This window comes from Piliocolobus tephrosceles, chromosome 11 (assembly GCF_002776525.5).
Source record: "Piliocolobus tephrosceles isolate RC106 chromosome 11, ASM277652v3, whole genome shotgun sequence".
NCBI classification, from domain to species: domain Eukaryota; kingdom Metazoa; phylum Chordata; class Mammalia; order Primates; family Cercopithecidae; genus Piliocolobus; species Piliocolobus tephrosceles.
The window spans coordinates 51810275-51838230 of NC_045444.1; the positions used below are offsets into that span (position 1 = coordinate 51810275).

The 27956-nt window shown below is 37.9% G+C and overlaps 1 protein-coding gene and 1 long non-coding RNA gene across 9 annotated transcripts in view; one reads left to right on the forward strand and one right to left on the reverse strand.

Annotated features, from left to right (window-relative positions):
* TTC21B (tetratricopeptide repeat domain 21B) overlaps positions 1–20722 on the reverse strand; it is a 94898-nt gene extending 74176 nt beyond the window's left edge. For 7 of the 8 annotated variants that reach the window (XR_002725543.2, XM_023188134.2, XM_023188130.2 and 4 more), the window contains exons 1-6: positions 20574–20697; positions 15871–16000; positions 15670–15780; positions 11819–11985; positions 9512–9634; positions 7309–7466 (exon numbers count right to left, since the gene is read on the reverse strand). Coding sequence is in view for 7 of the 8 variants with exons in the window: in XM_023188134.2 (XP_023043902.1) it covers positions 7309–7466; positions 9512–9634; positions 11819–11985; positions 15670–15780; positions 15871–16000; positions 20574–20594 (710 nt within the window). In the remaining variant the exon portion in view is untranslated. Of the gene's footprint in view, positions 1–7308; positions 7467–9511; positions 9635–11818; positions 11986–15669; positions 15781–15870; positions 16001–20573 lie in introns of all 8 variants that reach the window. The other variant, XM_023188129.2, reaches the window with a different exon arrangement.
* LOC111523506 lies at positions 189–14606 on the forward strand. The gene is made up of 5 exons (XR_002725544.2): positions 189–409; positions 1067–1128; positions 13474–13621; positions 14173–14208; positions 14318–14606. It is a non-coding gene; the product is annotated as an uncharacterized LOC111523506 (long non-coding RNA).
* Positions 20723–27956: the final 7234 nt, after the last annotated feature.

Genomic DNA, 27956 nt, shown 5'->3' on the forward strand with positions numbered 1-27956 from the left:
TACACATCGCAATTACTGGTTCCAGTTTTTTAACCCTCCCTGAGTATGTGTCTTCTGCCATGTAACTAACTACAAAAGTTGGAGTGTACCCTACTGCTTCTTGACTAGGGACTTGGACATTTTTCTTATATTGGCCAATGGAATGTGGGCAGGAATAGCAGTGTAGCAGGCTAAATTTTAGAGGCACTGCATATTTCTGTTTGTTCTCTTGCACCTGCTATCAGTATAGGAAGAATTCCCTCTGAGTAGTGGCTGCCACTTGCTGTGAGTCCAGGGAAAAACACTCTTGGAGGTGACAAGAGTTCAAACTGCAATGATGTGCCACACTCACCCAGCTGGATCTGAACTGAAGCAGGGCCCCAGTCAAGCCCTGCCTGAGATCAGCAGACCCTTGATGACCCACAGAAATGTGAGGAAAGAATACTTATTATTATATGTCCTGACATTTGTGGTTGTTTGCTATACACCAATAGCGGCCTGATATAATAATGCTCATTTTTGGTTAAGAAAAATTTTTTTCCCACAAATGACTACAAATGTAATGCAATTCAAACCAAAATCTTCTACGGTTTCTTTTTTATTATTTTGTAAATTGATTATGAGAGTCAAGAGCAAAAAAAAAAGAGACAACAAAACTGTTATAAGAGAAACATGGCGAAACCCTGTCTCTACTAAAAATACAAAAAAATTAGCAGGGTGTGGTGATGGATGGCTGTAATCCCAGATACTCGGGAGGCTGAGGCATGAGAATCGCTTGAACCCAGGAGGACGAGCTTGCAGTGAGCCAAGATCGTGCCATTGAATCTTGCTCTGGGCAACAGAGCAAGATTCTGTCTCAAAAAAAAAAAAAACACACACACACAAAAAACAAAAAACCATGATGGAGAACTTGCGATAAAAATTATCAGAGTCCATAAAAAAGGAGAGAATAGGCTTACTTAAAAAAAAAAAAAGCATATTTAGAACCAGTTATATACCAAAGAAAAGAGCTTTTAGCATATGAAAAGTTGCTCAATCACAACACAATAAAATAAATGAAAATAAAAATAAGACACCTCTGTTTCAGACAGCTTAGAAAACAAAACAAAAACACACACACTGAAAATGGCCAGAATTGGTGAGGATAAGGTAAGGGAACATTCAATAGACTACTGGTAGGAGTGTAAATTAGTACGATTTCCTAGGAGAGCAATGTGGCAGTGCCTATCAAAATTTTAAATTTATATACTTGAGGCAGAGACTACAATTTGTCTCCTCAAATCCATTCTCTCCTTATTTGTTTGGGCATGTGGCTAGTCAACACTTCCTAGACGTCTTTGCATTTAGAGGTGGTCAACGTGAAATAAAATAATACATTCCATTTTTGGGCCTGGGATTTTATAAAAAGTGGAATGACTTCTCTACATTATCTTTCCCTTTCTGCCAGCTGTTATGAGGTCTTAGGAGATGGCAGGATTGCAAGATGGAAGGAGTCTAGGTCTGTTAAAAACAGTATGGAGCAAAGCTGCCGGATCACTTTTAACATTTACCCAAAACAGTTACATATGGGAAAACATTCTTCTATTACACTGAATCATTATATGTTTAGATCTATTTTTGTAGCAGTTTAGCCCACCCTAACAAATACAGTATCTTGGATTCAACAATCTCTCCTTTGGGAAACTTCTCTGCATATATAGTCCTACCTGTGTTCAAAGAGGTATGTGTGTATGCGTGTGTGCACACTGCACTATACTGAACAGTGAAAAATTGGAAACAGTTTAGGTGTATACCAATGGGGAGAGATTAAATAAATTATTTGTGTTTTCAATTCACAGATTGCTACTCAGTTTTAAAATGATTAGGGAAAGGAAGAAATAAATAGATGTTCACAGATGACAGGAACATCTATGTAGAAAATCTAAAAGAATCAATTTAAAAAACTCTTGGAATCAACAAGTGATTATAGCAAGATTGCAGGCTATGAGGTTAATATATAACATCAACTGCTTTCCTATGTGCTAGCAATGAACAAGTGGTATATGAAATTAAAAACACAGTAACATTTACATTAGCACTCCTTAAAGTAAAATACTTAGGCACATATAAATCTAACAAAATATGTGCAAGATGTCTATGAGGAAAATTTTAAAATTCTGACAAAAGAAATCAAAGAAAAACCAAATAAATGGAGAGATACTCCATGTCATGGATGCAAAGACAGTATAAGATGTTAGTTCTTCCCAATTTGATCTATAAACTCATTCAATGCAATCCCAATCAAAATCCCAGCAAGTTATTTTGTGGATATTGACAGACTGATCCTAAAGTTTATACAGAGTGGCAGAAAAAACCAGAACAGCAACATACTATTGAAGGAAAAGAGCAAATTTAGAAGTCTGACATTAGTTGATCTCAAAACTTACTATAAAGCTTCAGTAATCAAGACAGTAGTGTGGTATTGGTGAAAGAACAAACAGGTCAATGGAACAGGGTAGAAATCACAGAAATAGACCCACATAGATAGTAAACTGATCTTTGACAAAAGAGCAAGGACAATGCAATGGAGAAAAGACACTCTTTTCAATAAATGGCACTGGAAAAACTGGACATCCACATGGAAAAAATGAATGTAGATGCAGACCTCACCTTCTTCACAAAAATCAATCTGAAATAGATCACAGAGCTAAATGTAAAACATAAAACTATAAAATTCCTAGAAGATAATACAGGAGAAAATCTGATGGCCTATGGTTTGATGATGACATTTTAGATACAACACAAAAGGCATAGTTCATGAAAGAAAGAGGTGATAAGCTGCACTTCATTAAAATTAAAAATTTCTGCTCTGTGAAAGACAAGCCATAGACTGGGAGAAAATATTTATTAGATAAAGATACACCTGATAAAGGATGGTTTTCCAAAATACACAGATAACTCTTTAATCCAAAGAATAAGAAAACAAATAACCAATTAAAAGATAGGCCAAAGACCTTAATAGACACCTAACCAAACAAGATATACAGACTGCAAATAAGCATATTTAAAAATGTTCCACGTCATATCACCAGAGAAATGCAAATTAAAATTAAAATGACAATGAGATACCTCTAGAAACCTATTAGAATGGCCAAAATCCAGAACACTGGCAACATCAAATGTTGATGAAGATGTTTTAAAGCAAGAGAAACTCATTCATTGCTGGTGGGAATATAATATGGTATAACATCTTTGGAAGATAGTTTGGCAGTTTCTTACAAAACTAAATATGCTCCTACCATATGATTCACCAATTATGTTCCTTGGTATTTGATCCAAAGGAGTTGAAAACTGATGTCCATACAAAAACCCGCACAAGGTTATAGTAGTTTTATTCATAAATGCCACAATTTGGAAGCAATCAGGATGTCCTTCAATGGATAAACTGTGGTACATCCAAACAATGAAATATTATTCAGTACTAAAAAGAAATGAGTTATCAAGTCATGAAAAGACACGGAAGAAAGTTAAATGCATAATACTAAATGAAAGAGGCCAATCTGAAAAGGCTACATATTGCATTATTCTATATTATAGACACTCTGGAAGAGGCAAAACTATAAAGGCAGTACAAAGAGCAGTGATTGCAAGGAGTTGGGGAGACGGAGGGATATACAGTGGATACACAATAAAGATAATTTTTAGGGAAGTAGAAATATTCTGTATTATACTATAATGGTGGATACATGTGATTACACATTTGTCCAAACCACTAGAATGTACAACACCAAAAGTGAACTGTAACATAAATGATGGGACTTTAGGTGACTATGGTGTAAGTTCATCCACTGTAACAAATGTACCACTCTGGTGGGAGATGTTGATAATTAGGCAGATTATCTATGTGTGGAGGCAGGAATGTATGGGAAATCTCTGTACCTTCTGTTTAATTTTGCTGTGAGTCTAAAAGTACCCTAAAAATACTGTTTATTAAAAAACAATTTGGTGTATCTATGTGAATAGGTATAAAACGATATCTATGAAACACTCTCTTAAAGAGAAAAACAAGTTTAAAAGTACACTATGAGTCTATTTCTTATTTTTAAAACACCCTCAAAATATAAACATATTTTTAAAATACATAGAAACCACACACACACACACACACACACACACAGTGCCTAGAAAAAAAAATCTTGACAGATACATACATCAAAAAATTACTAGTGCCCAAATTGTGGCCTTCAAATATCATTTCACACTAAAAGAGATTAGATTGCCCTGGACAAATGACTGATACCTACTTGGGGAAGTAATACACAAAATGAGCCTGGACAGCTTGTCATACCAAATAGCAAAGTAACTATCAAAGACTACTAGGATCATGTCAAAAGGACTTAAGAACAACTTGAAGAAGCTCCTAATAGTCAAAGACTGTACAATTATAATGACTGAAATGTCCAGAAGCACTCATCTAAATCCATGGCATATAAAACAAACAAACCTAAGCCACTAATCAGTTACCAATGAAGGATGCTAAGGAATTCTTGGCATTTTTTTTTAAACCTGGAAATAAAGGAAAAGACTCAAGCATCTTATCCTATTTTTCTTATATGAACTACACCACTCAGTAACTAACCAGGAGAGGAGAAGTTTTTCTTTATAGGTATTCTAGCTAAGAAACAAAGAAAGTATGATAGAATTCAAATGTAATCCTAGTATAATCCCTAAGAATCAAGCACCTAGGTATTGAGCATGAATAACTGCTGATACCACAAAGAGAGACAAGCAGACATTCTGTCACTGTGATGAAACACAACAGTACCACTCGTGAAGTAATTGCCAAAACAACAAAATTGAATGTGAATTTAACCAAACCTCTAGATCCAACTACCAACTACAGAGGATAAAGCAACAAGTTGTACTACACCATGGCAGACAAACAACAAAATCCAGATCATGGAAAATGCTACAGGACAAAATACTGGTTTCTTTAACTTAAAAAAAAGGCAAGAAGAAAAAGAGAAGGGAAACAGGGAAATAGGAAGGCAGGAAGGAGGGAGAGAGAGGGAAGAGGGGAAGAGGAGAGATAGGAAGGGAGAGAGAAAGAGTGAGAAAGAACTTATAGAGACTGGGAGAGAGCCTAGAGACTTTAAAGATATAAACCAATCACAATATGTAGACTTATTTGGATCCTGATTAAAAAGTAATTTATTTAAAAAACACAATATTTGAGACTATTGGTAATTTGAACACTGGATATTTGATATTAAAAAACTATTTTTAATTTTTTATATGTGATAATGACATTGTCATGTTGTAGAGGGAAAAGAATTATCCCATTTTTTCAATGCATCTTGTGATATTTACAAATGAAATGATTCAGAGTTTTGAATTTGCTTCAAACTGAAAATTAAACCCAGGAAGCAAACGGGGGTTTAGTCATGTGGTGATGGTAGCTGGGGGCAGGAAACAGATAAGAGTACCTCATGATGCTATTCTGTCTGCTTTTACATAAATCTGAAATTCTTCATAATAAATGATAGATGATCTTAGCAAAGATGTTACCAAGATGTTCGGTCCTGAGATAGCCATTAATATTTTGTCAGATATGGATGAAAGTTAGACATGCTTGCAAGTCACTTATTCTGAAGATTCTAAGACTATAAACCTTGATCCACACTGAGGTAAAGGTGACTTTCTATGCAATTTATACTTCATTTGTATCTTGAAAGGATCTCGCCTATTGTTTCCATGAGAAGTTCTATTAAGACATTCTGATTTTAAAGGTATATTTGTATTACCTATGAAATGTACTTTTCTGTGATTTCAGTATTAAGTGACATGAATTCATCCATTAGAAAGTATTGATTTGTGACTCAAATACATTTATTCTTGATCTCATGGCTTTAAATCACATCTATGTGTCAGTGACTCCAAAATATTAGCTATAGCCTAGGCCTCTCTCGAGAACTCCAGATTCAGACATACAGCTGCCTGCCCATACATCCATCTCTACCTTGACTTCTCATAGGCATTTCGAAATTACAATGTTGAAGGCTAAACTACTTCCCTGCCCTGAAACCTTCTTTTTCCATAATCATCCTGTCCAGCTGAAGCAAACTCCATCCTCTAGTACAAGTAGTGGGTAAGAGCACAGAGTCTGGGAGTAGAGTGCTCTGGATTTGAATCCTGACTCCACCACTAAGTAACTGTGTGGCTTTGGAGAAACTTCTCAACCTCTTCGTGCCTTAGTCCATTCAGTTGTAAAACAGAAATACTAATCGTACCTTCCTCTTAGGGTTACCCTGGGAATAAACAGATAGCACTTTCTATGAGCCAGGCACTCTGAACACTTTACAACAGTTCATTATCATCGTTGTTGTTGTTATTCTAGTAGTTCAGGCCACAAACCTTGGAATCACCTTAAACTATTCTTTCTCTTACTCCTAAACAAAATTGCTACAGGCCCAGATTCCAATTGCTTCTCAAAGCACTTCCACCACAACTACACTGGGCCAGCCCCCACCATTTCTCAATGATGGCAACAGCTTTCAAAAGGTTCTCCCTGCTTCTGCCTTTGCCTGCTCACCCACAGTCTGTTTTGCACATGGCAGAGTGATTCTTTTAAAACAGAATTTAGCTGATGGCACTCCTCTACTCAAAACCCTCCAGTAACCTCATGCTTCAGAAGAAAACCCCAAATCCTCATATGGCTGACAAGACCCTTCATCATCTAGCACGGGCTCACTCCCACCCTTTGTCTCAGACCTCACACGCTACTCACCTCTCTTACTCCTTCCCACTCCTCAAACATATGACATGTGCCTCATGTCACCTCAGGGACTCCGCATTTGCTTTTCCTTCTTTCTGCAAAGTCTTCCCTCAAGTATCTGCATGGCTTACTCCCTTACCTTTTTTAGAAGATGGCTCAAAGGTCTCAGCCGTCCATGACCATCCCATAAGACCGAACTCCTCAACACTCCCCATCTCTTTCTTGGTTTATCTTTTCCCCGTAGCACTTATACTTTTTAACACATACTACAGAATATACTTATTTGGTGTGCTTAGTATATGGTTCCTCTCACTTGAATATAAGCTTCATGACCACAGAGATATTGGTCTGTTTGCCTAAATAGAGTGTCCGTCTTAAAACAGGAATCAAATGTTTATGTAAATCCATAAATTCTATGTTTAAAAGCAGTGTGACTTTAAGTATTTCCTCGGTTCCATACTGTTTGAAAAAAATCAAATTTTAAAACTCTTATGAAAAAAATTCACATAGATTTCGCTTTTTCTCAAAATTATAACCAAATCCAAAGAGACTTGTGTCAACTTTTATTACTTAACCTTTGTGCTGTCTCAACCGTCTGGTCCCAATCCTGCAAGGCTAGTTGTAATTTCATTTTCTTAACAAAAGCAGGAAGGAAGCTCGGAAAGTTCACGATTATCTGGTTCACAGTCTCCAGGGCACCTGAATAATTCTGGCGCATCTCAAGGCATTGTGCCTAATGGAAGAGAAAAAAAAAAGTGATATCCAAACTGTGATCTTTCATATCAAAGTTCTCATAATGCAGAGCAGGCAGAGTATGAGCATTTAATACTTACTGACTTTTCTGTGAGGAGCAGTTATCACTTTTAATGAGAAAAACAGTAAGTTTTTGTCAAAACAAAATTTTAAAACATCACAGAATAATACAAATACATTATAGCTATTGTGTTTTAAAATTTACTTTTAAATGGCTGAAAAACATGATTAAAGGAGAAAAGTTTTTAAAATGTTCTCAGAAATACCATAAAATAATGTTTCCATTTAGAACAGGAAAATTGTCTTTTTAGATTAAAATGTTTCCAGGAAATGTTCAAGTAGTATCTAAAATTTTAAGAAATTTTAGAAATTTTGCACCTTTTTTAAAAAATTATGTTCAGGTTAAAGAATATACGATTTTAAAGAACAAGCAAAATAAAGTTCAAACAAATCCCTCTACTTCAACATTTTCACTTCTATGAATTATCCAAAGGAAATAATTGGAAGAGACCACAAGGAAGTATATAGATGATATTTATGGCAGAATTGTTTATGTATAAAAAAATCCCAAATGTACCTAGAGGAGAAAATTATAGTATATCTATTTAATAAAATGTTAAGTAATCATTAAAAATGATGACCTAAATTTGTAGATGTATATTTACTGACATGAAGAGATATCATATATAATAGTTTAACTGGTTATTTCCAATGGTGATGTTCATTTTGTCATTCAGATGTTACTGTATTTTCTAAAAAAAGTTTTACTATGTTCATTTATTACTTTCATAGTCAGAAAAAAAAAGCTATAAATATAGTTAGTACATTAAAAAGAGATGATGAGGAAAATTTTTATCAAATAGCTTTTCTTTAAGAGAAGAAAAATGATCAAGACAAGTGTATGGCCAATTTCTACAGCAGTGCCATTAGGTAAAACTTGAGGGTGGTGCTCCTGAACAAGATGTCCAACAGGCTTACTGTCCACACGAAGTGACAGGAAAAGTGATGTGAAGACATTAACAAAAGTCAACACATGAATTCTCTCCCCTTTTTTTTAATCCCTCAAATTACCGCTTATCTAACAGACTGTGTTGTTCCCAACATATAATTTCTTTTTGCTGAGTCAAAAAAAAAAATTAAGGCACTTAGAAAGCATCAATGGGGACTGAAGAAAGGGTCCTAATTAAATATTTCCACCCATCAATGAGTTCTAATGATTCACCCCTCAAAATGTATGTCCAATCGTGTTATTTCTCTGTTCAAAACTTTGTATTGGCTGCCTGTCTCTCTAATTGAAGGTAGAAGCCAAAGGCCTCACAGAACAGGCCCACGACTCCTCCTCATCCCCATCCCACCTTTCTTCCTCAGGCCTTCACTTCTGTTCTCTTTACTCAATTCACTTTGGCCTCCTTGCTAACCCTGAATACGCCTTAAGGTACCTGAACTCATCATCTCCTCTATTTGAAATACTTTCCCCAAGATGCTTGGAGGGCTTTAACCCTCACCTCCTTAAATGTCTTTGCTCAAATGTCACTTTCTCTAACCACTTCATGTAAAATTGGAAGTTCATGCCCCAGCTTTTCCAGCTGTATTTTCCATTGTACTTACCACCTTCTAATATATTATATCACTTACTTACTTATTTTGTTTATTGTCTGCCTCCATCAGTAGAATACAAGCTCTATAAAAACAGGAGGTTTTCTCTTGCTCAGGGTTTCTAGTATCTAGATGGATGCCTCATATACATAAGACACATAATAAATGCTGAGGAAAGAATGTCTGAACCAAAATAACAACAACAATAACAGTTACAGCTGATCCAGGATTCAGGAACTTTGGCAGGGAATACATTTCTCTAGTGTATTGCTCATCCTCTTATACAAATGCCAGTCCACCTTACAGCTGTGAGCTGACAACAGTATCATGAAAATTATCAACTTTTTTGAGCTACTTGGTTTTGTCAGGTTTCAAATATATTATGAATACATTTTGAAACATGATTTATTTACCCTAACTCCAACTCACCTTACCCAGCAGAGCAAAAGTATCATTCCCATCTTGGAGTCCCTCTTCAAAATACTTCAGTGCTTTTCTAGTGTAAGGGTCTTTTCCTCTTGTAATATCAAGCCATGCTTTCAAAATGTGTCCCTGTAAAATGAATAATTCTATTTTTACTTCTTTAGAAATGAAAAGAAATAAATGTTAATGAAAGAGCCTACTGTCATTTTTCTGGCAATTAATAACAAAAAGGACTCTATCAAATATGTTATGAACAATAAAATTCTGTTAGTGAAATCACTTTTGAACCCTTGCCAGCCTAGTGCCTTGGGAACTATATTACAAATTTCAGCCTTTAACATTACTATTGAGCTCAATATTAAAATTAAGAAGCTTATGAAATATTCCATTAGTGTTAAAACCATTATTTTCTCTGAGACTTTGCTAGTAATTGATGAATAATAACACTTAAACATGTAATTCAATATATAGATGAGTATTTGTTGTCTCTTTTTGGGCAAACAGTCTAAATGAACTAAGATGAAATAACAGAAGATGTCTTGCTTCACATATCTTAAAGATTCAGATGATCTGGCAACTATCTTCTTAACCTCTTTGATTAGTCCATTGAATTTCAAATGACAGGTGAACGGCCTGAAAAATTAGAAACTGAAGAACTCATGGATATTTATCTTTACACAAGTCAGTGGGCCAACGGGTTGTAAGACGTATAGGATTGAAAAGAAGACAAAAACTGGTTATTTTTCTGTTTAAGGTCAAATAAAAAACTGTGAATATGCTCTTCTATTTTAAAAATCTAGGTTAACTGACAAATTTATAAACGTTTAACCAAGACTATATTCACCTCCCTGTATTTCACCTGAAAATACAGATCAGAATCTTAACCAATGCTATGCACTAAATCAGTGCCATTATTTCAATGGTTTTAACTATTGTCTCTGTGATGATTCCCAACCTATATTTCTAGCCCAAAACCTCTTCTAAATTTTTATTTTTCCAGAAATTCATCTGCTATCTCCATCTTACTGTTCTGCCAGAACCAGAAATACAGCATGTCTTAAGTCAAACAGATCACTTCCCTTTAAGACCAGTTTCTTACGCCAATGTATTTTCTATTTATGCTAACTGGTCTCTAATTTATTTAGGCTGAAAGCCTCAAAGACATCCTAATACATGACAACTTGTTATCTTTCCCAACCATTTATCATCAGTTCACAGGTCCTGTGGGTATTTAAAAATTCTGAACTTTGTACTCACTGTACAATATTTTAGTGTCATGCCTCAAAACCTTCTGCAAGAAAGTACTTTTTTATTTTTGCTGCATTTCAGTTTATCCTCAAGCCACTTCATCCAAGAAACCATTGCTAAATTAATCTTCTGGATTTGCATTCTAATAAAATCACTACCATAATTAAAAGTCTTCAGTAGCCTCTCATTGCATATCAAATCAGACACAAATATTTCTAACTAGCAGTCAAGATCCTTCAATTTGTCTCAGTCTACTTCTCCAAGCTTTTCTTCCCTTCTCATTACCAACGTATCCTATGTTCCATCAAATATGAGTATCTCAGTGTACACTGAAGTAACATGTCTCATTTCCATCTATTATTTCTCACCTTGGGAATATCTACTTCCCTTTTCCATAATCTTTGCCTGTTGAAATTGTATCCTTCTTTCAGGTTTGACTTCAAATGCTAGTTCCTTCAAAAAAATTCTTTCACATTCTCTTAACACTTATGCATATGATCTCTCCTTAATTTAAAACAGTGCCTAGCACAAAGTAAGCAAGCAATAAATGTTAGCTATTATTTTCTTGCATACTTTAATCACATATCTCTCATATCATCTATCATTTTTCTCACAATATTAGCTGGGGATGTGCTCTATGCCACTACTGGATTATTCATTCATGAAAGTGAAGTTTGTGTACTATTTTCCTTTACATTATTAACACTACAAATAATGGTGCCTTGTATCTACAGCTGTTCAATAAGGAGAGAGGGAGAAAAGGAAAGAATAAAATATGGAAGGAAGGGAAAAAAAAGGGAGAGAAAAAGAAAGAGAAAAACAGAGGGAAGGAACCAGGCAGGGATCGTTGAAGAGTCAGTAGCATAAAACTAACCTTAGAGAATCCCTATTCTACAATACACTATTAACCATACTGATAACCATAAATGGGTTAAAATACAGCTGTCATTTACAAAGTGGCCATAGAGTGAACAATAATAAAGAAATAAACCACAGATACTACTGGATATATCAATAACGTAAGCATTTTTAATGTTATTATTTTAAAATCAGAAAAATAGCTACCTGTTTACTACCATCTGACATTTTGATCATTCTGTCAATATATTCTCTTGCTTTATCATGGCGACCAATGTGCCATAAAAATAAGCCTGCATGGTATAAGGCTTTCTCTCCAGCTCCTTTACGTTGTTCCTTCACTCTGGCATCTGATTCCAGAATAACTTCTCTATCTGGGAGGGGAAAATGATATTAAATAAAAATTAAATTCTAGATCAGGTATTTATAAAAGGTCAGATAATTAACAAGGCAAAAAATTTACTTCTCTCTATAGTGGTACTGTCTAATAGAAATAAAATGCAAGACATATATATAACTTAAAATTTTCTAGTAGCCCTATCAAAGAAATAGAAACAATTAAAATTAATCTTAATGTTTTAACCCAATATATCTAAGATATAATTTCAATGCATCATCGATAGAAAAATTAATGAGATATTTTGCATGCTTTTTTCTTACTGTGAAATGTGGTATTTCATACTAACAGCACAATTAAGATGCTAAATTTTGGCTGGGCACAGTGGCTCATGCCTGTAATCCCAGCACTTTGGGAGGCTGAGGTGGGTGGATCACGAGGTCAGGAGATCGAGACCATCCTGGCTAACACGGTGAAACCCTGTCTCTACTAAAAATGTAAAAAACAAAAATTAGCCAGGTGCGGTGGCATGTACCTGTAGTCCCAGCTGCTGGGGAGGCTGAGGCAGGAGAATAGCATGAACCTGGGAGGCAGAGCTTGCAGTGAGCTGAGACCGTGCCACTGCACTCCAGCCTGGGTGACAGAGCAAGACTCTGACTCAAAAAAAAAAAAAAGCTACATTTTATTCCAAAATACTTGATTTGTAGTTTTCATAAAACTTATGGCTGAAAAGCAGATTTTTAGACTCAAGTTATTGCGAAACAAGTTTTCTAATAACTGAATCAAGTATCATTTTTAAATTTAAAAAGTAAATTAATTAGAATTAAATCAAATTTTAAATTCATTTCCTCAAACTTACTAAAAAAGCTGTATATGGCCAGGCATAGTGGCTCACACCTGTAATCCCAGCACTTTGGGAGGCCGAGGTGGGTGGATCACCTGAGGTCACAAGTTTGAGACCAGCCTGGCCAACATGGTGAAACCCCATCTGGAAAAAAAAAAAAAAATAGGTGGGTGTGGTGGTGGGTGCCTATAATCCCAGCTACTTGGGAGGCTGAGACAAGGAGAATTGCTTGAACCTGGGAGGCGGAGGTTGCAGTGAGCCTAGATCGTACCACTGCACTCCAGTCTGGGCAACAGAGGAGGTATATGGTCAAGGATCACTGCAATGCACAATACAGCTATAGAGTTTACATCATTTCCAAAATAGAAAGGCTATATAGGCTAATATTTTTTAATAATAAGACTTGTAAAAATGTATAATGGTTCTAACCACAATTATTAGGAACAGGTCCACTACTGGTACTCAAAGTATTAATACTTCTTAAATACAATTCTAAAATATATAAACATGCCAGTTACTGTTACGGGTCAGTAAAAAGATGGCGTAATTGCTGATGTAGTTTAATACTGACTGCTCCCTTAAATAGATAACTCTATTCACTTACGTTAAATCTATATACTCTCTCTCTCTCCCACTTTCTTTCTCTCTCTCTCTCTCTCTATCTATCTATCTATATATAAGTATCTGCTTAGGACACAGAAGTCAATTATACCCAAACCCTGGATGGAATCAGAATCAGAATCAGCCATGCAATGAGGAAGAAGAAACATAAGTTGAGGCCCATGATTCCAACAGTTCTATCTTCCTGGAATGGCTACCAAGGAGAAAGGTATGTGACTCTTCCTTTCAACTCTAATAATATAAATTTAAACGTGAAATTAACAAGGTACAATCTAACGAGTTAAGGAAACAAAACTGTTTCTGTAAGTCTACAGATTGCTTAGCAAGAAGACCCTTTTCTCCTCTCCCCAATCCCCACCCCACAACCCCTTCAGAAGTGTTCATTAAACAGTCATGATACAGAAACAGAAAAAGAGAAAAAAAACAAAAACAAAACAAAACAAAAAAACCTCACCAGGCAGGAGCAGGCATTGTACAGGAAATCTTTCCTACTCAGCTTCCCATCACGTCCCTAATGAGGTATCAATAAGCTCTAACACTGTCTGCACAAAGCTGTTGCCAGATCTCAGCCTTTTTATAAGCAGGGTTTATGTCAGCATCCTGGAAGAACGTATACTAACAATCTAGGACTTTCCTACGTGGTATTTACAGACATCTGGGCCCCTACTAGAGCTCGAGTCCATTCAGCATCATCCTTGGTGCAAAGCAGAGTTAGCACTCAGGTTCCTCTAAACAGTAATTCTGATTCCATCATTTCAGTGTCCTGCAAATCAGTTTCCAACAGAATCAACACTGGTAAGAATAACCAATTAAATAAAAACTTGATTCTAAAAAGAATTTTTTTTTTACTAATTTCTTTTATTTATACTGACTGCAGCTCTCTCATGAAAATTCTCTGCTCTAGCTAAACACACTCCCACTGGAGTACAGAGAAAGGGGATCTACAGAAGAGCCTAATCCTGAACCACTTCCATGTATTTGCCCATCCATTTCTCCTCTCTGGCCAATACTCTTTATATTCAAATTCTACCAGTCCTTCAAAGATCAGATTAAGTTGCAAACTTTCAAAAGCCTTCTCAGCCTACTCTTCCAAATTAATAGTGCATATCAACTTCAATTAATTATAAACTCATTTGTTTCATTTTGTATTATTTAATAGAAACACTGGAATTTAATCTTTGTGGTTTTTACATTTTGTTTTCTCCACTACATTACCAATTTGATGGCATGAACCACTTATTACAATTCTTTTGTAGCTTCTCACTGTATTAGGCACAGTTTCTTGAAGAAATTAAGCACATATTTACATGTTTTAAATAACTTCGTATTGATTTGCGTATGTGTGAAGGAGGTATGTCATACTTGGCTTTAGAAAAAAGTCTCGTCTAATATTCAAGGAACCAGTCTACGACCTTTGTTTATTATCTAATTTTTTGAAACACAATCTATATTTACAATCCTATTAGCTGTTACTGGATATATATGGAAGAATATAACACTACTTCTTCTTTATTACATATAATTGGGAAACTCTTCTGCCTTCGCCACTAAGTTAACTATACATTAAGACAGATCACATAACTTTATTTTTTATTTTCTGTTTTTTTAGAGATGGGGGTCTAACTATGTTGCCCAGGCTGGCCTCAAACTCCTGGGCTCAAGTAATCCTTCACCTCAGCCTCCCAAGTTCCTGGGATTACTGGTTTGAGCCACTTAGCCTGCAGTTTACACAACTTTAATTGCTGGTTTATGTATAAATTTCCTTCTATAATCTAGTCATAATCTAGTCAACCTACTATTGCATAAAAATTTGCTGAATATCTCCCAAGATATAGCCCTCATAAAGGTTTTTAAGGCTCTCAAGAAGCTTAATATACAGAAATAAACTGCATTGGCTATATATTTGCACATAAGTTGTAAACTTGGCTGCTGCAGAGCAATTTATGCATATACAGTACCTGTTTTTTTGTATAACAATTACTAATATACATTCCCCTTTAAGTTGTCTAAAAAAAAAATCCCTATGTACTAATGAAATCTCTGCCATAGGATATAAAGAACACGAAAGTAGTATAAGACACATTTCGTGTGCCTGATGAATTTATACCCTTGTCAGGAAGATAAATATATGTATAAATTGTATCTATAGAAAATGCATAATATAGTGTGATCAGACTGAATGACTTGATAACTGAGAAAAATCAAAATAAACTGAATAGGAAAAATTGTCCTAAGCATTGTATTTAAATACCATACCTGGATTAGGGCTCATTTTATGGGCATATATCAGTGCAATTAGAGAACAAAGTGATACATCTTGTTTATTTTTAATAGCCTCAAATTCTCGAAGAGCTTCTTGAGTTTTACCTGAAAATCAAGATTATGATATGAAAAACTGTTCTTAGTACAAAGCAAGAATTTAAAACTGATAGAACATGTTTAATGATTAACACGTACCTTCCATTAATGTGCCATAGGCATGATAAAACCTGAAGACTGGATCACTTCCATACCTCTTAATTCCTTCACTGGCAACCAGTAACACATGATGGAAATATCTCTCTTGACAATAGTAATTAATCAAAGTCTAAATGAAAATAATGGAAAAATGTTATAAAGGAATTCTGGTGCTCTGAAATACTCTTAAGAAGCAGATATTAATCTAACATCTAGAATAATGTAAAATTTAGGCAATATGACTTTTTTCTTCCAAGTTTCTTAAAATACTGTTAATGGCTAGAACTTAATGCTAAGAATTGCAGAACTGAATGATCATAAAATTACTGAAATAATTCAATGTTTTCTAATAATTTAAATCCTTTTTCCTAAAGTTTTTGTTAACAGCACAGAAATGAGGCTGCTTTTGCCATTTTTCCTTTGCCCACATTTTCTTGAACGTTTTAGAAAACAGAAAGGCAGACAATAAACAGGAACTAAAAAAAATTAAAATTAAAATTAAAAAAAGACAAAAGGTTTCCATTGCCAGACCATAGGTTTCTTTAAAAAAACCCTTCTTTTTAAAATATCCAGTATTTTATTACAGCATTACAAAGTAATGACAAATTAAATTCTTCAACGTATCATCAAATGTTATCTTACTCAGCTTTGAGTTCTGTGACAAATAAATTGTCAGTTAAAAATAAATAAACTATTTTTCAATGGAAATGGTTGTCTTTAAGCTTTTTCCAAAATTATATTATTTCCATATACAAGACAAAACTATCAGGACCTACTAACTTCTGAATAAAAATGGGCCTGTGCTGCCTACCATTTTTCTTAGGATTATGTCTAAGGCTTGGTTGCTAACCTAAACAAAGACAAAAACCACACTTTCCCGCCATCACTACGATACACCTGATTCACCAGAAAGCAGTTTGGGCCACCCCATACCTACCTACCTGTACTCTACAGCTTGTTCAGCAGCAGTGAGAAATACAGGTGACTAAGTGACACAACTGAAATCTAAGGGTGTATAGACAGCTCTGTTTTTTTTGTTTGTTTGTTTGTTTTGTTTTGTTTGAGATTGTCACTCAGGCTGGAGTGGTGCAATCTCTGCTCACTGCAATCTCCGCCTCCTAGGTTTAAGCGATTCTCCTGCCTCAGCCTCCTGAGCTGGGACTACAGGCACGCACCACCACATCTGGCTTATTTTTGTTTTTGTTTTTGTTTTTTTTTTTTTTTTGAGATGGAGTCTCGCTCTGCCGCCCAGGCTGGAGTGCAGTGGCCGGATCTCGGCTCACTGCAAGCTCCGCCTCCTGGGTTCACGCCATTCTCCTGCCTCAGCCTCCCGAGTAGCTGGGACTACAGGCGCCTGCCACGTCGTCTGGCTAGTTTTTTGTATTTTTTAGTAGAGACGGGGTTTCACCGTGTTAGCCAGGATGGTCTCGATCTCCTGACCTCGTGATCCGCCCGTCTCGGCCTCCCAAAGTGCTGGGATTACAGGCTTGAGCCACCGCGCCCGGCCTAATTTTTGTATTTTTAAGTAGAGATGGGGCTCCCCATGTTGGCCAGACTGGTCTTGAACTCCTGACCGCAAGTGACCCACCCACCTGGGCCTCCCAAAGTGCTGAGATTACAGGCGTGAGCCACTACGCTGGTCCGACAGCTCTGTTGTATATCGTCTCTTGCTTTTGGAGGGCTATAGTCCATGTGCTTCTCTAGATCAGTTAGGCGACTGTTCTCTGTAATTTTACTCTGCCTCCCTCCTTGTGATCACTGCTCCCTATTTTCCTTTTTAGCCACATTTCTTAAAAGTGTGACCCACACCCCATCTCCAGACCCCCACAACACACTTCAGTGAAGCGCAGTTTTCCTTCAATGCTCCATTCCCTAAAGTTGCAAAATGACCTCTTACTTTTTCACAACTAAGGACACATTTAATACGTTACTTGACTTTTGCACACTATCACTAAGCATCTATAATCCTCCTGAAAGGCAGTGGCATAGAACCATAAAAAGGACAGGAATTTAAAGGCAAAAAGACATGGCTTCAAATCTCTAGTCCTTCTTACAATGTCTCAGTCTGCTCATTTATAAAATGCTGTTGGTAATGCAAATATACAGGTCACTGTGAGAATTAATTAAGATATCATAGTATAAGAGTTCTATTCTGAAAAAACTAAGTTCCTCTGATCCCATATGTTAATAGAATAAAAAAAAAATGTGTCCTGCCAAGACCTCTTGTCTATGTTCCAGATTCATATTTCCATTTTCCACCTGCTACCCAAGTCAGGTACTCTGCTACTCATGAATCCTCCCTTCCTATTTGCCCAGTCTCTCTAAGTCGAACCACTCAGTAGGTTCTTCTATTTCTCTAGTCTACCTCCCACTAAACATACCTAGTGCCACTGCCTTGGTTCAGGTTAGATTGTTCAATCCAAAACATTTACTGACTGCCTACTAGTACCCAGGCACTGGGCTAGGTACTATGAATAGAAAGATGAGTAAGACACGGTTCCTGTCCCACCAAAAAACTTATATTTTTCAGATGAGACTGTAATCTGAAGACTAACTGAAACACAATGTAGTAAATGTAAGAAAAGAGCTTATATACTGCTTTGGGCATGTGGGATAGTAACATTTGGACAGCTTTGAAAACTGAATGTGGCGTGAGGGGAGGATGGATGACTAAAATCAAGGGAAAGATTATTGGGGAGGATTTCAGAGCTGACTCTTGAACTGCAAACCCCTCACTCTCCCTCCACACACATACACACTCTATTTCCTTTTCATGATTCTTGAGGAAGGTATAGGAGTTAGGAAGAGGAACTGCAACAACACAGATAAGAAATCATCAATGGTACATTGGGATGGTAGCGGTGATGAAGATGAGTAAAAGCCACTCCATACTCTAGAGCAGGGTTTGGCAAACCACAGTCTGTGAGCCATATCTGGCTAGCTGTCTGTACAGCCAGTGAACTAAGAATGGTTTTTATCACTTTGGGAGGCCGAGACAGGTGGATCACGAGGTCAGGAGATCGAGACCATCCTGGCTAACACGGTGAAACCCCGTCTCTACTAAAAATACAAAAAAACTAGCCGGGTGAGGTGGCGGGCGCCTGTAGTCCCAGCTACTCGGGAGGCTGAAGCAGGAGAATGGCGTAAACCCGGGAGGCGGAGCTTGCAGTGAGCCGAGATCCGGCCACTGCACTCCAGTCCGGGCGACAGAGCCAGACTCCGCCTCAAAAAAAAAAAAAAAAAAAAAAAAAAAAAAAAAAAAAAAAAAAAAAAAGAATGGTTTTTATATTTTCCAGCTGTCAAGAAAAAAAAAAGAAAAATATTTCATAACGCGAAAATTCATGAAAGTCAAATTTCAGTGTTCATAAATAAAGTTTTATTGAAACACAGCCATGCTCATTTAAGTATTGTCTATGGCTGTTTTGAATGACAATGGCCAAATAGATGTGATAGACCATACGGTACCTAACGTCTAAAATGTGTACAATTTGGCCCTTTGTTGAGAGAGTTTGCCATTCCCTGCTCTGGAGGCTTAAGTAAGACAGAGAGTATTGGATGATGAGGTTGGAGAGGAAGGTGGGGTGAAGAGCCTCATATTAAGTACTTGGGCTTGATCCTCAAGTCTAAGTGATGAGGAACCCCATTTTTACATTAAAGTGTTTTTTATTAGAAAGTTCATTTGGGTGGCAGTGCAAAGAATACATTTAAGGGAATGAAAAAATTTAAGGATATAGGGGGATAGCTAGAACAGAGGATAATGTAAAACTTCAGGCAGAAAAATAAGACATTTCAGCATTCCCTAACCTCCCGCATCGCCAAACTGTCTTCCATCCACTTATCACCATCTCACAGGATACACATCTTATTTACCTATTTGTTGTCTGACTCCTCCTACTCAAATGTAAGCTCCAAGATTGGAAGAGTTTTTCTTGGTTTTATTATTTCAGTGTGTAGAATAGTGCTAGACACATAGGAGGCATTTGATAAATACTTGTTGAGTCAACTGAATTCGGGTTTTCCCCAGCATTAATTAGCCTGTAAAATCTGAGAAGGCAGAAACTGTTCAGTTTTGCTCACTGCCATCTCCAGCTTCTAATGGACATACAGTAAACCCTTCATAAATATTTGCTGAACGAGTGATTCAGTGAACAAATGAATAGGGAAGACCAACATCCGAAAAGTTATTTTATTTTCAAGCCTCGTGTATTTAACTGTTTTATATCAGCCTTAAGTTGACCGTCATTGCTGAATGGATGAGTCAGTGATAAACAAATTAGACCATCACCCTAAAATAACGACTCCTCCACTTTTAAGTCTCACGTCTTTAATGGGTTTCCTATAATCTTTCTGGGCTCTTTTTACTGTTCAGTGTGGGAGCTGACACTAGTTTGCCTTAAGACCTTAAAAATCGCACCTGGAGGCGCAGTGTCATAGGTAACCCAAGCTTTCCTAGTAAACATGATGCAAAAGTAAACACAACCAACAGCAGCAATTCAGAAACAGCGCGCGGGCGGGCTGCCCAGACCTGGGCTTCCCCAGCAGGGCCCGAGGAGACCCGCCGTAGGCAGAGGCTGCAGGCCCACCATGCAACCCGAGCGGCCGGGGCATCGCAGAGAAACAGCGGCCTAGCGAAGCCACCCGAGCTCCCTCCGCGCCCCTGGGCCAACAAGCCGCAAAGGAACTCCGCCCGCCCGCCCGGTCACCTTCAATTCCTGCGAGTCCATGGCTGCCCCGAGGCTGGGCCGCGGGGCTGGGGGGCGTTGTATCGCCGCAGCCCAAAAGAAGATGCAGAATTCAGTGTCCCCAGCCTCCGGGAGCCAGCTAACTCCCCGGAACCCGGCGGGAGGGGCGGGGTCGCGCCGCCATTGGCTGTCGGAGGGAGGGGCGGGCCTGTGTGGCGGGGATCGTGCTGTAGTGGAGAAGGCGGGGCGGGGACCGGGAGGGAGAGCTGCGAGGGCGACCCGGGAGGATTCGGGCTGGGAAAAGGGCCTCCGTTGGATAGTGCAGCTGGAAAAGGAGGTCACACTGACAAACGGCTGTCTGAGGACAGTGGGTGGGCGGGCCGAGAAAATTGAATTAAGGAATAAAGGAAACTAAGTAGGAAGAAGGGGAAGTCTGTTTCCTGTCACTGGTTGTAAAGGAAGACACCATTTTCTGCACGTTTGTCTGGAGGCCGATTCCCGCAGTGCGGCTCTCGGCAGGGCTCTGCCGGCGCGGGAAAAAGCGGTCAACTTTCACGTGGGCAAGTTGTTTTATGGCCACAAGGTGGCGCAGAAAAATCACCCGTTTTTAACAGAAATGCGATAAGCTTGGGCCCGTCTTTGCAGGCGTTGCTGTAATCTTTGTTAGAATGCATGTTCAATTAGCCCGTTTTTACCAGCCCCGATAATAAGAGGGACAAATAAGTTAAACTTCCAGAAAATTAGTGTCTGTGTTTTAAATGATACTGTTGATTTTAAACTGAGAATAAAATGAATCCCAATGCAAATTTTTAGGTTTGCACCCAGTAGGCAACTCAATCAGTTACACATAGATTTCTTAAGTCCAGGAAATTAAATGGAAATATAATAGACTAAGAGATTTTTCTATTTCTGCTTAAATAAATATTTAAAATAGTGCTTAAGGTCTGAGATTTAAGTGATCTTCGCAGAATCTTTCACGTGGATCCCAAATTTTGATCTTAGTGTTAATCATCTTACTTTAGTTGACATGATACGTAGTTGTCTTTTTCAGATTTTAAGTTTCTTAAGGAGTTTATAAACTGACTTTTTCCCCATGCCAATAGGTTATGTAAGGACAGTCTTGAGAAAAAAAGGTAGCTACTATCCTAGGCTTTAAGGTGAAGCAGTATTTCTCACTGGTTTCTTTTTAAAGGAATTCACCACATATTTTCATGAGCATTTTTTTTCCTTTCCAATATTCGTAGTCCAGCTAAATGTCTGTGGTGATGAACAACTGGTGATATCTGTTTGTCTGATTTTCAAAGCTGCGGATTAATCCGCACTTGGTATACAGCAAAGAATGCCACAAGGCCAGGGTGCTCAATGAAGTGTATAATCTTGAACTGTAAAACCTTTGGTTATAAGAGAAAAGTTCATCTGTAAGGAAATATCTCAGGATCATGGTTAACAGAACAGATGATCAACCTACCTTTTGAAGCTCTTTAAAGTCATATTAATTTAGCCTCGTATTCTCTTCACTAAATTTTGTTCTAAGGTTGAATTATTTAGCATGAAACACCAAGCCTGATGTTTCATAAATGTTTGTTGGAATAAAAGTACTCTGAGATTTGTTTTGACACTCACAGTGACTTTGTGTGCCCTGTGCCCTGATTAGATCTCATGTAAGAAATTTATTTTGGATCTCAGGCCAGGAAAAACTCTTGTCTTCCCTGAAAAATCGATGTGTTCCTTAGCAGTAACATTTTTATCGGCTCACTTTTACTAGCTACAAACTTTTGAGTCTGATATCCAAGACCCTTCACCTCATTGTCTTTTCAATCCTTATCCTCTACCTCCCCTTCAAGGAGCCTTTATTCTGGCTCAGTGGGACAAATATTCCTTCTTCTGGGAATGCTTTCCTCTACTTTGTTTTGAGCTTTTTCTTCACCTGAGAAAATCTCCTTCTTCTGAGTTCTTTTCAAATTTCATGAAGTCTTTAAGGATCACCATAACTGGATGGGTATAAAAATATCACAGTGTAGTGGCAAGAATACCCTCTCCTGCATCTGAGGTAGAGGTCCTATTATGCTATCTACTTTTGTGACTTGGGGAAGTAATTTCCCTAAACCTCATTTTCCTTATTTACTAAAGAAACTGAATGCCTTACAGACATATTAAAAGTTCCTGACACGTAATAGGCATTGTATAACCAATAGTTTCCATTAAACATGTAATGCTCTATAGCAGCGGTCCCCAGCCATTTTGGCACCAGGGACCAATTTGGTGAAAGACAATTCACAGAAGATAAATTTTCCATGGATAGGGGTAGGGGGGATGGTTTTGGGATGAAACTACTGCACCTCAGATCATCAGATTCTTATCTAAGAAGCATGCAGCCTAGATCCCTCGCATGCACAGTTTATAATGGGGTTTGCATTCCTACGAGAATCTAATGCCTCGCTCATCTGATGGCAAGTGGAGCTTGGGGTAACGCTTCCTTTCCTGCCCCGCAGCTCACCTCCTGCTGTGTACCCCATCCTGCTGTGTAGTACTGGTTTGCAGCCCTCAGATTGGGGACTACTGCTCTATAAGACTTATTACACTTGCATAGTCCTTGTATTACAGTTATAGCGTGTTTTTGTTCGTTTGTTTAATGTTCTCTACCAGATGATGAGCATTATAAAGCTAGATAATATAATGTAGCAGTTAACAGCTTGGTCTCCAGAAATAGGTCACTGGCGCTCAGACCTTAATATTACTATTCACTAGCTATTCAGTTGGAAAACTTACTTAACTTCTCTGTGTACTTCAGCTGTAATATCAGACTAACACCTCAGAAAATTGTTAAGAAGACTAAATAAGTTAATATTTAAAGCACAGAGCAGTATTAGGGGTATGGGAAGTACTGAATTACTGTTACTTGTAATCACTTATACTCCCAACTACTCCAAACAGAGTACAGTATTGATCACAGAAGTATTTAGAAAGTTTTATAGCAGTGATAGTTTCTTTTAATCACGTCTATGTTTGATTTTCTCCTCCTCCAATTCTTATGCTGATCCACTTGTAGCTGCATTATTTTATATATTCAAATTAAAGAAAAAAAACACTTAGGAAAACTGGGGAGTTTTGGTAACAAACAAAATAAAAGTAAACACACTAAAAATAAAACAGAGGTAAGTATATGTCATCATTAAATTTGGGAGGTGAAAATAACGTTAGCAGCTTGAACAATTTTATTTTACAAAAGAGTAAGATGAAGCCCAAAGCTAAGACCAGTAGTTTTCCACCATCCAATCTAGCCTGCACAACAATTGTGAATAAGAAGAGTGTTTGCCTTTTCTTTCTTTTGAAGGCTTATTAAATTAAATTAAATTTGGCCTAAAGAAACCTTCATACACACTGCACCATAATCAGTTGTAAACAAACTGAAATGTAACTAAAAGTGTATTTTTTAAACAACCAAGTTTTGGCCAATCATATCAGCCAATCACAAGTGGCAAACTGCTCAGACATGTTCTAATAAGGCAAATACCAAACTATAACCAATCAGGCTGTTTCTGTATGTTCCTTCCTTTTTCTGTCTGTAGATACTACCCAAAGAAGCTGCTGGGTAGACCTCTCTGAACCTTGACTGGTTCCAAGTGCTGCCCAATTCATGAATCATTTTTTTGCTCAAATAAACTCTGCTAAATTTGTCTCAAAATGTCTTTTTAACATTATTACTATAAAATTGAAATGATATATAGAAGTTGAAAAGGTATGAAATCCAAACAAACTAGCACATAATTCAGTCTCAGAGGCAACATCATGGAACAGTTAGAAGATTAACTGAAATCAGAATTGCTGAGTTGTTAGAGTTCTGTCCCTCAATAACTTTGCAACTTTGGGTAAGTCATAAACTTTTTTTAAAAAAATTATTTATTTTAGGCTGGATGCGTGACTCATGCCTGTAATCTCAGCACTTTGGGAGAGTGAGGTGGGCAGATCACTTGAGGTCAGGAGTTCAAGACCAGCATGGCCAACATGGTGAAACCTCATCTCTACTAAAAACACAAAATTTGCTGGACATGGTGGCAGGTGCATGTAATCCCAGCTGCTGAGGCGGAGGCAGAAGAATCTCTTGAACCGGGAGGTGGAGGTTGCAGTGAGCTGAAATCACACCACCGCACTTCAGCCTGGGCAACAGAGTGAGACTCTGTCTAAAAAAAAAAAAAATGTATTTTATTGATGCATAATAGATATTTATTATTTCAGTTACATGAGATAATATAGATTCATACTTCATAAAGTTCTAATCAGTGTGCTTGGGATCTCATCACTTTAATTATATGTCCTTTATGCTAGAACCATTCTAATTATTCTAACTATTTTGAAAAGCACAATTGAATATTGTAAACTTTACTCACCCTACTGATCTGTCTCACACTAGGTCTTATTTCTTCTGTCAACTATATATTTGTACACATTAATCAATTTATCTTCTTTCTGCTCCTTCCATACTCTTCATGTCCTCTGGTAACCACCAATCTACTCCTTATTTTCATGAGATTGATTTTTTAGCTCCCACAGGTCAGTGAGAACACACAATATTTGTCTTTCTGTGCTTGACTTATTTCTCTTTAATATACTGACGTCCAAATCCATCCATGTTGCTGTAAATGACAAGACTTCATTGTTGTGGCTGAACAATATCACATTGTGTATATATACTAAATTTTCTTTATCCATTCATTCATTGATGGGCACTTAGGTTGATTCCATATTTTGGCTCTTGTGAATAGTGTTGCAATAAACATGGAAGTGCAGATCTTTTTCAGTATACTGATTTTCTTTCTCTTGAATACATACTCAGTGGAACTGGTGGATCATATGGTAGTTCTATTTTTAGTTTCTTGAGGAAACTCCATCCTGTTATCCATAATGGCTATACTAATTTATATTTCCACCAACAGTGTATGAGTGTTCCCTTCTCCACATCCTCACCAGCATCCGTTATTGCCTGTCTTGTTAATCAGAAGCCATTTTAACTGGTGCGAGATGATATTTCATTGTAGTTTTGATTTTTATTTCTCTGATTATTAGTGATGAGCAATTTTTCATATCCCTGTTAGGCATGTGTATGTCTTCTTTTGAGAAAAGTCTGCTGAGACCTTTTGTTCATTTTTAAATCAGATTTTTTTTTCCTATTGAGTTGTTTGAGCTCCTTAAGTATTCTGGTTTTTAATCTCTTCTCAGATGCAGAGCTTATAAACATTTTCTCCCATTCTATGGGTTATCTCTTCACTGTGATGATTGTTTCCTTTGCTGTCCAGAGGATATTTAGCTTGATGTAATCCCATTTTTCTGTTTTTGCTTTGATTGCCTATGCTGTTGAGGTTTTACACATAGAATTTTTTCCTATATCAATGTCCCGGAGCATTTCCTCAATGTTTTCTTCTAGTAGTTTCAAAGTTTCAGGTCTTAGATTTAAGTCATTAATTTATTTTGATTTGATTTTTGTATATGGTGGGAATTTGGGGCCTAGTTTCATTCTTCTACATTCAGTTACAGAGTTTTCCCAGCACCCTTTATTGAAGAGACTGTCCTTTCCTCATGGTGTTCTTGGAGCCTTGTCAAAAATAGATTGACTGTAAAGGCATGGCTTTACATCTAGGTTCTTTGTTCTGGTCCACTGGTCTATGTGTCTGTCCTGTACTCATTATATGGTCTATGCCCACACAATACTGTTTTGGTACTATAGTTTTGTCATAAATTTTGAAGTGAGATAATATGATGCCTCTAGCTTTGTTCTTTTTGTTCAGGATTGTTTTGGCTATTAGGGGTCTTTTGTGGTTCCAGGTAAATTTTAAGATTATTTTTTCAATTTCTATGAAGAATTTCATTCTTATTTTGATAAGGATTGCGTTGAATCTGTAATTTGCTTTGAATAGTATTGCCATTTTAACAATATTATTCTTCCAGTCTATGGGCATGGAATATCCTTCCATTTATTTTTGTGTCCTCTCCAGTTTCGTTCATCAGTGTTTTACCATTTTCCTTATAAAGATCTTTCACATCTTTGGTTAAATCGACTTCTAGGTATTTTATTTTATTTTTATTTTTTAGCTATTGTAAATGTGATTGCTTCTTGATTTCCTTTTCATATTGTTTGCTGTTGGCATATATAAATGCTACTGATTTTTGTGTATTGATTTTGTATCTTGCAACTTTACTGAATTCATTTGTCAGTTCTAACAGTTTTTTTTATGGAGTCTAGGATTTTCTAAATAAAAGATCATATCATCTGTGTTCAGGGCTAATTTGACTGTTCCTTTCAAATATGGATGTCCTTTATTTCTTTATCTTGCCTAATTGCTCTAGTTCTAGTATTATGTTAAAGTGGTAAAAGCAGGCATCTGGCCGGGCGCAGTGGCTCACGCCTGTAATCCCAGCACTTTGGGAGGGTGAGGTGGGCGGATCAGGAGGTCAGGAGATCAAGAGCATCCTGGCTAACACGGGGAAACACGTCTCTACTGAAAATACAAAAAATTAGCCAGGCGTGTTGGCAGGCGCCTGTAGTCCCAGCTACTGGGGAGGCTGAGGCAGGAGAATGGCGTGAACTCGGGAGGCGGAGCTTGCAGTGAGCTGAGATCGCACCACTGCACTTCAGCCTAGGTGACAGAGCAAGACTCCTTCTCAAAGAAAAGAAAAAAGAAAAAAAATAGGCACCCTTGTGAGAGGTGACAACGTGCTAGCAGCCCTTGCTCCCAGCGCCTCGTCGGCCTCGGTGTCCACTCTGGGGGTGCTTGAGGAGCCCTTCAGCCCTCTACTGCACTGTGGGAGCCTCTCTCTGGGCTGGCCTAGGCCGGAGCCCGCTCCCTGTGCTTGCGGGGAGGTGTGGAATGAGAGGTGTGGGCGGGAACCGCTCGTCCAGGCCGCCGCGGGGCCCCGCACTCGGAGTGGCCCGCAGGAGCCTCTGGCCCAAGGCAGTGAGGGGCTTAGCACCCGCGCCAGCAGCTGCGGTGGGTGTGCAGGATCCCCCAGCAGTGCTGGCCCACCTGCCCTGAGCTCGAGTTCTCCTCCGCGCTAAGCTGCCTCCCCTGGGGCAGGGCTCCGGACCTGCAGCCCGCCATGCCGGAACTCTCCCTCTGCGGTGGGCTCCCGCTCTGCCTGGGCCTCCCCGCTGCCCCCTGCTCTGTGCTCTGGGTCCCATGGACTGCCCAGGGCTGAGGAGTGAGGGTGCAGGGCAGGGAACTGGTGGGTAGCTCCACCCGCAGTCCTGGTGCGGGATCCACTGGGTGAAGCCAGCTGGCCTCCTGAGTCTGGTGGGGACTTGGAGAGCTTTCACGTCTAGCACTGTGTGTCTAGCTAAAGGATTGTAAAGGCACCAGTCAGCACTCTGTGTCTACCTCAGGGTTTGTAAATACACCAATCAGTACTCTG